At 54.4% G+C, this 14,400-nt stretch overlaps 1 protein-coding gene across 6 annotated transcripts in view; it reads left to right on the top strand.

The window, feature by feature from the left end:
- TBC1D14 (TBC1 domain family member 14) overlaps window positions 1–14,005 on the top strand; it is a 68,405-nt gene extending 54,400 nt beyond the window's left edge. For 4 of the 6 annotated variants that reach the window (XM_006105351.3, XM_023746416.1, XM_006105352.3 and 1 more), the window contains 8 exons: window positions 232–338; window positions 1,404–1,484; window positions 2,535–2,629; window positions 5,014–5,085; window positions 6,143–6,271; window positions 8,996–9,105; window positions 11,763–12,021; window positions 13,633–14,005. In XM_006105351.3, the coding sequence (XP_006105413.1) occupies window positions 232–338; window positions 1,404–1,484; window positions 2,535–2,629; window positions 5,014–5,085; window positions 6,143–6,271; window positions 8,996–9,105; window positions 11,763–12,021; window positions 13,633–13,698 (919 nt within the window). In that variant the 3' untranslated portion in view covers window positions 13,699–14,005. The remainder of the gene's footprint in view (window positions 1–231; window positions 339–1,403; window positions 1,485–2,534; window positions 2,630–5,013; window positions 5,086–6,142; window positions 6,272–8,995; window positions 9,106–11,762; window positions 12,022–13,632) is intronic. The other 2 variants (XM_023746414.1, XM_023746415.1) reach the window with 2 other exon arrangements.
- The last annotated feature ends 395 nt before the right edge of the window (window positions 14,006–14,400 follow it).

The raw sequence follows: 14,400 nt of genomic DNA, 5'->3' as shown, positions 1-14,400 counted from the left end.
CTGGTTTGTGCTGCCGTTCCCTCCCGTGCAGGGCCCTGGGCCCGCCTGCCACAGTATTGCCCAGTGGAGAACGCACTGATCTGGTCTCTGTGGACACCGGACCTAAGTCCCCTGAGGGCAGCGCTGCAACATCCCTGTGTATCCCTTGTCCTGTGGTTGGGGGAGGCACCCAGGTGGCAGGTGTTTCTTCACGGAGAATAGCTGCATAAACTGGTTTTCCTCTCCGTCCAGGTGGTGCTCTAGAAAAGTCCGGGATCTATGGTGGCAGGGGATCCCTCCCAGTGTGAGAGGCAAAGTCTGGAGCTTAGCCATTGGCAACGAGTTAAACATCACCCACGGTGAGTGCTTGCGCTTGAAGGCTCAAGGAATTGCCCCCCCGCCCCCCTCCGGCCAGGTCCTGTGGCTTCTGTCCCTCTGCCCTGCTGTCAGGAGAAAGGACACCATTGCGGGAAGCTGTGAGAGGCCAGGTGCCTGTCCTCCAGGAGCTTCAGCCACCTGCAGGGAGCCAGCCTGTTCGCGGCGTGCGGTGGGGGCACGTGGTTGCACTCTAGGGTGCAGGTTGTCTTTGGGCGCTGCTGTTTTTTGTGGCATTTTTTCCCCAGGCAGCTGATATGGAAGCACCTCTAGAGGGACAATACACTGCACCCAACTGGGTGCTTGAGGTTCTAGTAGCTTCAGAGTAGAGGGGAGGGGAGATCTGGACTCGCCTTTCCTAGGGCTGTCTGTCTGTCTGGCCATGTGCCTTCATTCAGTGTGCGTGTACCTCTCCTCCACCTGCGCTCCCCCTACTCTGTGCCCAGCACAGGTGAGATAGGCCAGGGGCTCGCAGACTCGCAGTTAAGCGCCTAATAACTGGTAGTTGTTCCTTTTTCCTTTTTCCTCCCTGTCTCCTCATCTCCTTTATGTTATATGTACCCAGTAAATGCCCGGAGTTGCTGGTAGCGATGGAAGGCCTTTGCATTTAGGGCAGATTGATTTGTGTCTGCTCTGTGCACCTGGGGTTCCTGTAACTATTGTTCTTACCTTGGGAGACGTCATCCGTCCACGATTGCAGCCTGAGTAATGCCAGCTGGGGGGGGTGTCACTGGCGTTTGTTGGAGGTGACCTCCTCAAGCTCCATTTTTGGCTAATCCATACCTGCCACAGGTTGACCATCTTACGCCAAAGAGCTCACAGATGGTACAAGTGATGGACTCACAAACCAGACAGCCGTGCCTGGCGGCCGTACATAGAAGTAAACACCCGCACTGTGGTGTGTGCGGGTCTATCTCTGTGAATGGTGGCTGGGTCTTTAGACAACAGAAGGACCTTCCGTATGTAGTTGAACTTGAGGCAGTGGTGTGCCCCTGGCGTTCTGAGGAGCGTGTGCGTGTGCCCATGCTCAGCCAAGGCCTCTCTTCCAGAGCTCTTCCACATCTGCCTCGCCCGAGCCAAGGAGAGGTGGCGGTGCTTCAGCGCGGGCGGCCCCGACGTGGACAGTGAAGGTACGTGAGGCGCGGGCTGGCGGCGGCTCAGTCAGTGGGGCACCACTCCACCCAACACAGGTCGCTTCTCTGAGGCGGTGCGTGGTGCGAGCTTACAAGCAGCTGCCAGGAAAAGGGCGGTTTGTTTTTAAATCCTCACCCAAGGGCGGTTTGTTTTTAAATCCTCACCCAAGGATACGTTTTCCTTGATTTTGAGAGAGAGAGAGAGAGAGATACATTGATTGGTTGCTTCCCATACGCACCCTGACGGGGGATTGAACCTGAAACTTTTTAGTGTATGGATGATGCTCCAACCAACCGAGCCACGGGGCCAAGGGCTGGAAAAGGGATTTTTCAGGGCAAACAAGTTAAAGAAGAAATTTTCATAAGAAAGAAAACACTCCAGGTCTGGAGAAGTGTTTGTGTCTGGACACGCTGGAGGGCCGGCGGTAACCACTGTGCTTCCCTCGTTCCCATTCACGAGGCTGCAGCAGCCTGGAACCCGGGTCACTTGAGCGTTGGCCTCCAGGGCAGCATCTGAGCTGCTTGAAGACAGAGCACTGCGTGTTTGCTGGGTTACGCTTAGAATCTCCCCCACACAGAATGACACTGCTGTCTGTTCAGTGGTATCTTCTTTACTGACCTTTATACCATCTGGGTGATATTAAAATAAAAGAAACAGAAACCAGGTTATTCCTGAATATTTGTTAGAAGTGGCGCACGAGTGTCGCGCTGCCACACCCCCGTGTATTCTGCGTTATACCAGGGCCGTGCTAGGTCAGACCGCGATTCCCAGTGCTTTCCGTGCCTGGGGTGCATTTGTTCTCAGCTTCCCCTGATTGCTCCTGGAAGGTGGTGTCACATGAGGCTTCCCTCAGACTCCGGAAGATACCCATGACGGTCTCGCGTTAGCCGGTGCTGTTGATGTTTGCTCTCCGCCCTGGTGGCCGAGCTGTCACCAGGTCCCGGGACGTCTGCAGCATGTTCCCTGGTCACTCCTGTAAGACTCAGAGCCTCTGAGGTCCCGCACGCTGCCCCTGAGAGCGGTCATGACTCTTGGTCTTTCGGTAGATGCCGGGTTCTCAACAGCCGACAGAGAAGCCAGTCTGGAGCTGATTAAACTGGACATTTCTAGAACATTCCCTAACCTCTGCATTTTCCAGCAGGTAGGTGGTGGTGATTTGTTGCTTTCAAGCATGTTAGTCTGAAATTCACAGATGCTGATCTGCATACATTGTAATCAGGTTGAAAAGTACTTGGGGTTTTGGGTGGAGGGGCGGCCAGAGAGGGACAGCAGGGGGAGGGTGGGCCTCATGTTAATTCAGGCGTCTCTCCCGACCCGTCCACCTCTGGCCAGTCGCCTCAGCCTCCAGACTAACCCTGCTGTGCCCAGTCTGACTGTCACGCCCATGCCTCTAGCACCAGACCTCACAGCACCAGGACACCAGGAAAGTGAAGCGCTTCAATTAGAACAAGTCAGTTAAGGGACCGGCCCCCTAGAATGCGGCAGGAGGTGTGGACATTTGACACTTGGGCTCTGCAAAAATGTGGGTGTCCCAGGCACTGTGACAGTGCGGAGGAGCGAAGGTCACTTCCCTGGCAGTGCAGCGTGGGGAGGGTCAGGGATGAGGGTCAGATTGGTGTCCCTGGGGAGCGGCTCTAGGGCTGTGCTGGGCGAGGTGTGAATGACAGCCCGCCAGAGAGTGGAGAGACACTTGGCAGAAGGTCTGGAATGGAAGCATCGGACACTGACGGGCCAGGGGCTCCTTCGGGAGAGAGAACCTCGCTAGAGGGACAGCCAGAGGCGTGCAGTTCAGTGCTGTGGACCCTCCTTACTGCCTGGCTGCTCTGACTGTCCCTGCTCTGGAGGAGAGGGGGAGGGCAGCGCTGCGGCTGAAGGGCGAGCAGGCACCTGGACCCGGTCCTGAGGGGCTGACGCCTGGGCAGCTGAGGTCTGCCTTTCCCACGCCCGGGCCCAGATGTGCTCCGTGGAGCATCAAGCTTCATGGACTTTGGGGGTCACGGGGGATTATCTTGGTGCAGAAAGAGGAGGAGCAGTTTAGGAGTCTCTTTTGGGTGGGATTGGGGCCAGATGGCTTTTCTCCTTCCCTCCGGGTTCCAGTGGGTGTGTCTCTCTCTGCCTGTGGTTCCCAAAGTTCTAGGTTTCATACACGGGCAATCTGAAAGCAACAAAGGGTGGGTGGAGAGCAGGCCACAGCAAGGCGTCCAGAACTAGTTAGGGCATTTAAAATAGGGACCTGTCAGCAACTGCACCACCTTGTCACCAAAGAGGGGACATTAGTGCCCTTGAAAAGGACATAATCACGCTGGAGGGAATCTGTTGAGTTGAAAACACTCAGCTTTAAGAAGAATTCAGTGCAGCGCTCTTGTGCTCCTCATTTGGCCTTGGACCAGATGGGACCTGCTGCCGATGATGTCGCCTCAGGGGGGCCCTCCCTGTCCCCCTTCTTCCGCCCTCTCGTCCTGGATGGCGTCTTTTTTCCTCCCATTGCTGTGTTCTCCTCTTTGCCCCTCTGTGTTCTGGAAGTGTCTCTTCTTTTTATGCCAGAATGTGATGGTTTGGGCCATGGCGTTCATTTGTAAGCTATGGTGGTCACCTGTGCATAACTTCCTAGTCATGCACCATGTACGCTTTTTTTTAAATCTTCATCTGAGTATATATATTTTTTCCATTGAAAGAGAGTAGAAGGGAGGGGGAGAGAGACAGAGAGAAACATCAACGTGAGAGAGACACATAGATTGGTTGCCTCCTGCGCGCACCTTGACCAGGGCTGGGAGCTAATCTGGGACCCTTGGGTGCATAGCCCGATGCTCTGACCTCTGAGCCACACTGGCCAGGACCCATGTCCACTTTCCATTCCTCATGTTAACTAGGCACGTGGAAGGTGGGGACAGTAAGTGTGTGATGTGGACTGAGCCAGCCCCTTCACAGCTCAGACACGGGACAGCAGTGAGGCCCCTGCTTTCTTCTGTGCTCAACAGAAGATAAACTGCAACACCTAAATGTTGAGAAGGAGTTACAGGAACGCATGGAGAGCTGGGAGGATGTTTGGGTTAAAATGGAGGCTGTTAGGACTTAAGATGGAGAGTGTATTTTCTAAACCTACCGTGTCAGAAAGCCCAGAAGAAACAAAGGCCGTGATGGGCGGGAGGGGTCAGGATGAGCGGCACGGCTGGGAGCAGTCGGGACAACGTCACTGCCCTGCCTGGTTGAACCCTGGCACCTGGTGGCCCTCGAGCTCGGAAGGGGATGTGATTATACAGCAGGAGCTAAGTGAGGGGTATTTTCCTGGCTCAGGCCTGACCCACCAGCTTTCTCAGAGCAGCTTGGTAGATGGATTGGCTGCAGACTCGCTTCTAACTGGGTTGGTAGCTCATTTGTGAAGTTATGTAATAACGCAGAGCTGCTGGCCTCTGCTTGGCCTCGACTCCCTGCACTCCGGGGCAGGGGCGGGGGCGGGGGTGGCGCCGAGGCCGTCCTGGGCACTAACCAGACTGCATGTGTCCTTTGGTGTGTTGATCCTTTCAGGGCGGCCCGTATCATGACATGTTGCACAGTGTGCTGGGCGCTTATACTTGTTACCGACCGGATGTGGGCTATGTAAGTGAACTTTTCAATATTTTATCGTGTCTTACATTTTCAAAAGAAAGTCGGGATATTGCCAGGACATCTTCGCTGCGGAGGGCAAGGCGAATGTCCTTGTTTCTGTGGGGCAGGAGAAGTCTCACAGCAGCGAGCTGCCTGCTTCTCCCAGCAGTGGTTCTCAACCTTCCTAATGCCACGACCCTTTAATACAGTTCCTCATGTTGTGGTGACCCCCAACCATAAAATTATTTTCGTTGCTACTTCATAACTGTAATTTTGCTACTGTTATGAATCGTAATGTAAATATCTGATATGCTATATGTGTTTTCGGATGGTTGCGACCTGCAGGTTGAGAACCGCTGTAAGGGACCCGGCAGACACAGCTGCCTGTGGCTTCCTCACATTGTCATTCGATTTGATTTTCGCTTTTCGCATGTGATTTTCTCAGCATTAAATGAAGAAAAGCCTTTAGCAGTAACCATTTTAAAACTGTGCTGCTGTGTATGCGCTAAGCCGATGCCTGTGCATGGTGCCAGGTGTAGCACGTTACGATAGACCAGTGATGGCAAACCTATGACACGTGTGTCAGAGGTGACACGCGAACTCATTTTTTTTGGTTGATTTTTCTTTGTTAAATGGCATTTAAATATATAAAATAAATATCAAAAATATAAGTCTTTGTTTTACTATGGTTGCAAATATCAAAAAATTTCTATATGTGACACGGCACCAGAGTTAAGTTAGGGTTTTTCAAAATGCTGACACGCCGAGCTCAAAAGGTTCGCCATCACTGCGATAGACACACATCTCAGAGTCCCAGGTGGCGGATGCGGAGGGAGGGGCAGGTGTGGTGTTTCACGGGACGTGGGGCAGGGTGAGAGCAGGCAGGCCGCTGATGTGGCCGCACAGGGCTTCCTGGTGAGAGCAGGTCCAATCCAGGCTGTCGCTCAGCTTTGGGGGAGGTTTTGGGTGGGTGGCTTCCAGCACGAGGGCATCTGGGCTCCTCGTCATGAAATGAGAGAGCTGTCTGGCCGTGCAGGCCTTGGCGCGTTTAACCCCCTCCTTCCCACAGGTGCAGGGCATGTCCTTCATCGCCGCAGTGCTGATCCTGAACTTAGATACTGCAGATGCCTTCATTGCATTTTCTAATCTTTTGAATAAACCCTGTCAAATGGCGTTTTTCCGAGTGGACCACGGCCTTGTGAGTATCCCTGTGTGCGTGGCGCGATGTCTTCACCCAGCAAGAACAGCGCAGTCAGCCGTCTTTTCAGTGGAAAAGAACCCCTCCCCCTCCCAAAGAGGGAGTTAGAGAAAGCACTGTAGAAGTGGGAGGTATTTGGGGCTTGTGTTGGATTTTAAAAACACGTAGCTAATAGCCATATGTATGACTTTCTGAAGGCAGCTTTTCAGAAAGCGTTTCTGAAAATACATTCTCCACACCAGGGAGGGCAGCTCGTGCACAAACATGCCTGCTTTGTGTGGCACAGTCTCCTTGTGTGGTCTGCGCATGGATGTGGCGGAGCTGAGCCATCGTGCTGCTCCGTGACGTCGGGGCGCACTCCGTGCAGTGCACTCACACACAGACAGGAGAGCATGTAAGGGCAGCTCCTGTGTGGATGGAGGCAGCAGTGCGTTCAGTGCGTGGCTGGGCACTGGGCAGTGCAGGTTTCATTTACTGAGCTGAATGCGTGCCACACATTATGCACACAGATGGCTGCGTGGCCCAATGGGGCGGGAGGCTCCCGTTCAGGGCACACAGCTGGTGAGGGGGGAGCCCAGGCCCCCGTCCTGCCTCCTCAGCCCTGTTCTTTCTGAGGCCAGAGGATGGCGCCCCCTGACAGACCCATCAGCTTTTACGTTAGTATTGCATTGACTTGCTGAGAGTTCTCGCCAGTACTGCTAGACCAGCTGATCTGAGCGTTTAGGTCAGCCAGGGATGCTCCCTCTTTAATATCCTAAAGCCTCCTGAGTATTTCTTGTTCAGGCAGTACATACATTAAACAAAAAGTATTTTAAAACTGTTGCTAAGTGGGTGGCTGTTAGGGGAAGTATAAATTGGCAGAATTCTTCTGGAAGAAACTTGGTATTAAGTATCAATAGCGGTAAATGGTGTTGGTATGTAATTCTGCTTGTAGAAATCTAAGAAAGTCCAACCGGGGACCAAGCATTAACAAAGATGGTTGTCACACAAGTATTTATAATTATTTATAATAACAAAGATGGCGTCACACAAGTATTTATAATTATTTAACAATAATTTAAAATTACATTTCGGTGTGAAAGTTGAAGAACTTTAAAAATGGGGTTTAGGGGAATACAGAAGGGTTCGTTGCAATCTGGTGCCAGATCCAGTGCAGTAGCAGAGTTTGCACAGAATCATGCTCTAAAGAAGTATTTAAGATGAAGTGACACTTTTTTCAAAAGTATATGGAGTGGAACATCTGCCTTAATGGCTCCCATATGTAAGTGTAACAGGACCACAGTTCATAGAGATGATGGAGGATCCTTATTGTTTCTGCTCTTAGGTTTCCTCCAGCGGCACTTACGGTCCTGCCAGGAAGAACTTTTCCTATAGAATAAAATGATTTACATCTAAATAGCTCCTATTTTTGAAGACCCCAGTTTTCTCTTTGGCAACATATGATACAAACTGTACTGAAGAATTTTAGCCTAATTACTAAGGAAGAACCAGAGAATCATAATGCTGACTGGACCTTCATTTACAGCAGGGCCTCTCAGTAGCAGCGCTGTTGACCTTGGGGCTGGACGCGGTGGTGGGGCTGTCCTGGCATTGAATGGCTTCTCTGGCCTCTACCCGCTGAGTGCCAGCAGCACCTCCCCTCGCTGTAACAACCAAACATGTCCCCAGACATAGCCAGAGGTCCCCTGGGAGGAGGGTGCCCCATTGGGAGCTCTGGTTTACAGAACAACCATTCATTAAGGGGAGCAGGCAGCACCGAGAGCACCCTGCCCACATGCCTCTCCGCTGGTGCCCTCCCCGTCCAGCAGCAGCTGCAGTTCCACAGGCTCCCTGCGCATTGCATCCCACAGGCCCTGCAGGCAGTCGAAAGCCTGTGCTGGTGAAGTGCCGGCTGTGCCCGCCGCTCCTCCCCGCGTGTTTCTTCCCTCACTGCTTGCCAGAGCCGGAGCCGGAGCCGGAGCCGGAGCGGTGCTGCCTGGGCCTGGCAAGGCTGGGGGCTGGGAGCGCAGCGTGCATGTGTCAGATTATTCAGCCACGAATTCCTTCCCGGTTCTAGAGGAGTGAGCCCCAAGGCTCTGCCTTGGCAGAGGGACAGACACGGGTCAGGTCCCGGCCACACACTCATGTGACCTTACTGGCAGGCTGTGCACCTTCTCTGGTGTCAGTTTCCTCTCTGTACTTGGAGGAATAATAAGGTGTAGCTCGTGGTGTTACTGTGAGGATGCGCCGAGTGCTCACAGGCCAACTCTAGATATCTCGGTTCAGTTCCCGACACCACAGGAAGCGGCATCTCAGCAAGCGGCCCACAGGAAGCGGCATCTCAGCAAGCGGCCTGGGTTTCTGCTTTCCCGGTGCACACACAGTTGTTCACACTGCGCTGCAGCCGGTTCCGGGTGCAGGAGACTGTGTCTGAGACAGTGGGCGCGCCTTGTTAAAGGGCAGGTAGGGTAGAAAGTTCTCACCAGCACCGGAGCCCGTGGGGTAGGCTTGCTGGACCCGGGACTCCGCAAGGCCTGTGGCGCAGTGAGACGGGCGCGGTGAGGCGAGGTGCGCTGCTAGAACGGCCTGTGTGCACCTCGCCTTCACCCGTCAGAACGTGTCACTGGCGATTACACGAGGAGGTGACTGTTGGATTCCAATGGTGTAAGCATGTTGGCTTGTTTTGTAGGTTGGAAACGTGTGCTGATAATTAGTTTACTGGTGTATTTCACATTATCTCCCCAGATGTTGACTTATTTTGCTGCATTTGAGGTATTCTTTGAAGAAAATTTGCCGAAATTATTTACTCATTTCAAGAAAAACAGCTTAACTCCAGACATCTACCTAATCGATTGGTAAGTCCGCATTTTTGTTTTCTCACCTCCTGCCCCATGTTCCACTGTCCTCACGGCCAGCTCCTTTCAGGACCCAGCTGCCCACGCCGCTGCCTCTGTTTTCCCAGCTCCAGCCCCCAGTCCTCTGCTGGCACCATTCGCTTTTTCTTGTTACTCTTATTTTCTGTGACCCTACCTGGTCCCTCTGAACTCCTTCAGGGGAGAAGTGGTGTTTTGGACCTGTTTGCTTTCAAAGCGCCATTTACCCATTAGTAACACGTTAAGCGACCTGTCAGTCACCGGTGACTGACATTATACTTTCCGTCCGGAAGACAAAACAGTGCCACTGAGCACCAGGTCTGGCTATGCCGGGCTCTGCTGGGACCTGGACGGCGGTGGTGTGCAGGACACGGAGCTTGCCTGCAGAGCCTTTCCTAGAGGAAGACATGCCCGTGGATGCTGTGCTGCACATGAAGTGTGTCTCTGAAGCAGGCGGAGGACAGCGACCCTGGACCCAGCTTAAGGGTCAGAGTGCACAGGGGCAGCAAACATGAGCCCCAGCCACGGCCTGATAGGAACATGTGGTGGTGCAGAACTAGCAGGGCTCCAGCAGGTGGCCTGGCGACGCTGGGCCTGAGGGAAGGGTGGAGGGTGGCAGGTGAGAAGTCAGGGCCAGTGTGTGCTGGATGCCACGCTGAGGCGCTTGGGCAGCATTGCAGGGGCAAGGGGGTGTGGAAGGCTTCTGATTGGGCGAAGATGAAGGTGGGTTATCCCCAGAAGTGAGTGTTAGGTTACGTGGGAGACAGGGAAGCCTGTAGGCAGAGGCAGGTTAAGGGAGAAAGACCAGGGTTTGAGCCGAGGCTGCAAAGTGGGTGGAGAGGGGAAAGCGGTGGTGCCAGAGAGATTTGCGGGAATGCAAGAGATGGCCAGGCACGGTCGCCTGCTCTCCCGGCCCAGCTGGTGAGGGCTTGCAGTGCCCCCAGCTGAGATCAGAAGCACCGAGAGCCAGGTTTGCTTCACAGATGAGAAATTGGAGGCTCAGCACCCCTGGGTCCTGCTGCATTTTCTGTGAGGAAAATTCACTGCAGGGTCTGTCCAGATTCTCTTGACTTCGGGCCACCCCGCTGCTGCCAGCTGCTCTGACCAGGCCTGGTTTCAGTGGCCGCCGGGACCTGCGTCCCGGACACATGCCTCCCTGCACAGTGGATGGCCCTCCTCTGGACAGACCTCCACCGGTTCCCTGTCCTGTAGAGTAAAGCCTGGCCACCCCCTGCCCCAGCCCAGCCTCGGCTTCTCCGAGTGTTCTCCCCTTCGCTGCTTTCGGCTTCTGCCTGGGGCTTCCTGGCTTTTCCTGGGATTTGCCAGGTCTGCTCCTGCCTCAGAGCTTGGGAACCTGGGTGCTTTCCAACCCTTCTCTTGGCTCCTGGCTTCCTCTTCAGGGCTTTATGCAAATGTCACTTGTCAGTGATGCGTTCTTCCCTGACCATCCTGTTAACAGGTGTGTGTATGTGCACACTCTCACACACATACACATCAGACTGGCCCTCCCTGCCTCCCCCTGCTCGCAGTTAAATCCACTCATCCTCCCCGCCGGGGACAGGGAATGGTGTTTGTTCAATGCTACAGTGCATCCTCATCACCAAAGGACAGTGACTAGCAGAAGCAGTCTTCAGCCAGCCTGGCGACAGGCTGGCCCGCCTCCACAGGAGGGCTCAGAGCTCAGGCGCTGGCTCACGGAGAACGGTACCGCCTGGGTGAGGCCTGAGCACAGGCGCAGGCTCTGACCACAGCTTTCTTGATTGTTTGCATGTTGGCTTCATTCTGTAAAGTTCAGAATATCTAAGTTGTTAATGGAGGCCACACGCATCTGAACTCAAGAATGTTCTGTTGAAGAAGTATCTGTTGTCACTCTCCCTCTTATCGCTACTCTATTTTCTGATCACTTTTCACTCGAGACTCTGCTTTTAAGATGTGAGGGCTTGATCTCTGTGAGTGAACGGGCAGGAAGAGGTAGGACTGTGGATTGGGTCCGTTCTGTTTCATTTTCTGAAAAACTATCACGTCCTCCAGGTGGAATTGAGAATGCTCTCCAGCTAGAGACTGGAGACAGGGCACCGGACCTCTCAGCAGCCTTTGGTGCACAGGCTGCCGCCCGGCCACCAGCCGCACTGGCCAGGGCGTGCGATCACAGTTCTTTAAGGGAAGACATACTCGTATTTCATTTCTTCATCTGATGGTTTGCATTGTTAAGATCAGAATTTGTAATCTGCAAATTTATTTGGAAAAATTTCCTTTGTTCCTTTACTGACCCCTACTGGGAGGAAAGCGTATAGTCCTCTTCACATGCACGTGGACACGGAGTGGTGCATTTCTGTTTGCTGTTCTCAGCCCCTCACCAGACTCTATGCTCTCTCTGCCTTAGTAACCTCATGTCCAGCGCCTGCCAGCAGCGTAGCTCATAGTGCTGGGTAAATATTTGCTGCATGTGGAAGTAACAGTAGCAGTGGTGAGGAATTGTGCTTGTTCGAGATTCCGTGTGAAAGCCTTTTCACATTGGCCTTCGGAATGAGCGCAGGCCTCGTGCCCCGCACCCGGCCCCATGTTTGTATCTAAGATGACAGTCAGACTGGGGAGCATGGAGCGGAGCCAGCCCCCCTGAAGCGCTCCACTCTCTGCAGGATCTTTACCTTGTACAGTAAGTCTCTGCCCCTCGACCTGGCCTGCCGCATCTGGGACGTGTTCTGCCGAGATGGGGAGGAGTTCCTGTTCCGCACGGCCCTGGGCATCCTGAGGCTGTTCGAGGACATCCTGACCAGGATGGACTTCATCCACGTCGCCCAGTTCCTCACCAGGCTGCCCGAGGACCTGCCCGCAGACGAGGTTTTTGCCTCCATCGCTGCAGTTCAGATGCAGAGTCGCAACAAGAAGTGGGCTCAGGTAAGCGGGCCTTTTGGTCCTTCCTTCCTTGGAGCCCTTGTGCAGAGTCCTCTGAGGAGGCAGTCCTCTCGGTGGTTCCTGCGCTGGAGACCTGACTCTGAGGCCGGCTCTGCCAAGGGGCCTGTCAGATGCAGGGGCCGAGGCACCTCAGCCTCCACCCTTTCTGCGGCCCTGGGAGGTCAGCTGGTTTGTCATCACGGTGCTCCCTGCATGGTAGACAGCATTTGTAAACCCCGCCCCCCTTAAAATGCCTGAGACGGAAGCCAAGGGGACTAGCACTCGCCCAGCCCCTCCTCCTGGGGAGGTGCTCCCGGACGAGGTCCTGCCCCCGCTTCCCTGGGCTGCGTTACTCCTTCACCTTCCCACACGTGCAGTCACGGCTGCTGCTCTTCCTTCCAAGTCCCAGGGGCTTCCCTGTGGCCACCCCCCACACCCACCCATACACAGAGCTCATACACACACACACACACACACACACACACACACAATCCACACACACCCATACACACACCTCATACACACACACACCCATACACACACACAACCCCCACACACCTACCCACAGCCACACATATCCTACACACACACAGCCACACACACTCCCACCCCCGCCACATACACACACACACAGGCACACACACACAGAGGGAAGGATTAAACCCAGATCTGACATTTTGCTTCATATACTTTAGGAACTAAAATTACTGGTTAAAATGAGGTCAGAGTTTATTGGACACCATAGTGGGCTAGTGATAGGAGTTAGCTTGCTGGCGGGTGGGGTGAGCACCATGGAGTTCCACACAGCTCCGACAGGGGGCATTGTGGTCTGAGCACAGTCCTACAGGCTGTGCCCGAGGGAAGACCTGGTGAGCTTTACAAACGGGGATATTTGTTTGGGTGGCAGTGCTGTTTGCGCAGAGGTGGGGGCAGCTTGTATCTGTCATCAGTCCTTGGTGCCCATTTTTGAGACCTAAATATTCCTGCTTTCCCTGTGGCTTGTAAGGAAGGTGGCGGGTGCCTGGCCGCTGGTGGGTCAGCACCAGTGCTCCCTGGGTCCCTGGGTTTGGAAGTCAGACAGATGTGGGTTTGAGCCGGTGAGCTGTGTGGGAGCAAGTCACATCTGTGGGCGCTGTTGCTCAGGTGCCTTACGGTAGGGGTTACCTTGTTGGGGGTTACCTTCCTGCGCTGCTGGTGCGGAGTAAACAGCTGTGAGCGAGTGCTTGTGGAGTGAGGGCTCTGCTTGGCATGGAGGGATTCAAGAACTATAGCTATTGTCATTGCTGTTATTAAGCAATCACAGCGGGAAGTAATATTTACAAAACAAAGGTGTTAACTAAGCACTGAGAGGAGGGAGGAGGGAGCCCAGCCCCTTGGGAAGCTCAGGAAGGAGCGGGCAGCTGGCCTCGTAGTGGGGAGCACAGGGCGGATGTGAGGGAGAGCCCTGCACCCCGTCTTGTGGCTGGTGGGACGGGTGGGAGGGCATTGGTGCAGAGATGGCCTGATGGTCTCCACGTCAGAGAGGTGCGCGGGGGCCGGTGTGGAGCAGCAGAGGGGAGGCAGTCACCAGGTAGCCCCTGGGACCTGTGGTCAGTGTGTGCCCTGTGATTCCAGGTGCTGACGGCATTGCAGAAGGACAGCCGGGAGATGGAGAAAGGAAGCCCGTCGCTCAGACACTGAGGCGGCAGGCGGACTCGCGCTCGGCACCGGAGCAGAGCTGCCAGCGCACCCGTGCTGTTTGGGGCGGACACACTGGCAGCTGAGAACGGGGGCTGTTTTCCTGTTTGGTTCCTGATACTGCAGTTGGCCTTAAAACAAACCAAACTTTTAAAGGATTAAACCAAGGCTTAGCCTTAAGAAGCTCGGTGGAATGATGACCTAGTATTGACGTGGCAACCACTGCACACTGCATGGTTTAAAAGTAGGGCGGCGGCTCTCTCCCCTTTTCCAGCAAACATAATTAAATTGCGCTGCTTCTATGTCACTACCGCCAGGGCGTAGTCTTTCTTAGCCGAGGTGCACGAGCAGGTGTTTGGGAGACCTCAGAGATGTTATGGCCCTTGGTTACCTCCTTTGATGGGAGAGGGATTGCTGATTTAGTTACTGAGGTAATCGCTCCGGAGACAGGTCCCGTTGTTAAAGCCCACCTACCAAAGATGCATAAGGCACACGAGCTCTCGTGGACGCCCTGGGACTCACCTGCCCTCGGAGTGACGTCTTACCACGTTGCCTTGACAGTCACAGCGCCAGGGCTGACATGCACGCGTAGGCCCAGCAGGAGCCCTGCGCTCCCAGAGGTCGCCCGGCCCCTGTGGGGCAGTGGAGGGAAGGGGAGCAGGAGGAGCTCTGCACACAGAAGGCCCCAGGCGGCAGAGACAGCCC

This window comes from Myotis lucifugus, unplaced genomic scaffold (assembly GCF_000147115.1).
Source record: "Myotis lucifugus unplaced genomic scaffold, Myoluc2.0 scaffold_676, whole genome shotgun sequence".
Classification (NCBI taxonomy): domain Eukaryota; kingdom Metazoa; phylum Chordata; class Mammalia; order Chiroptera; family Vespertilionidae; genus Myotis; species Myotis lucifugus.
Note: the sequence above shows the minus strand (reverse complement) of the source record. Positions and strands in the feature narration are given on the sequence as shown.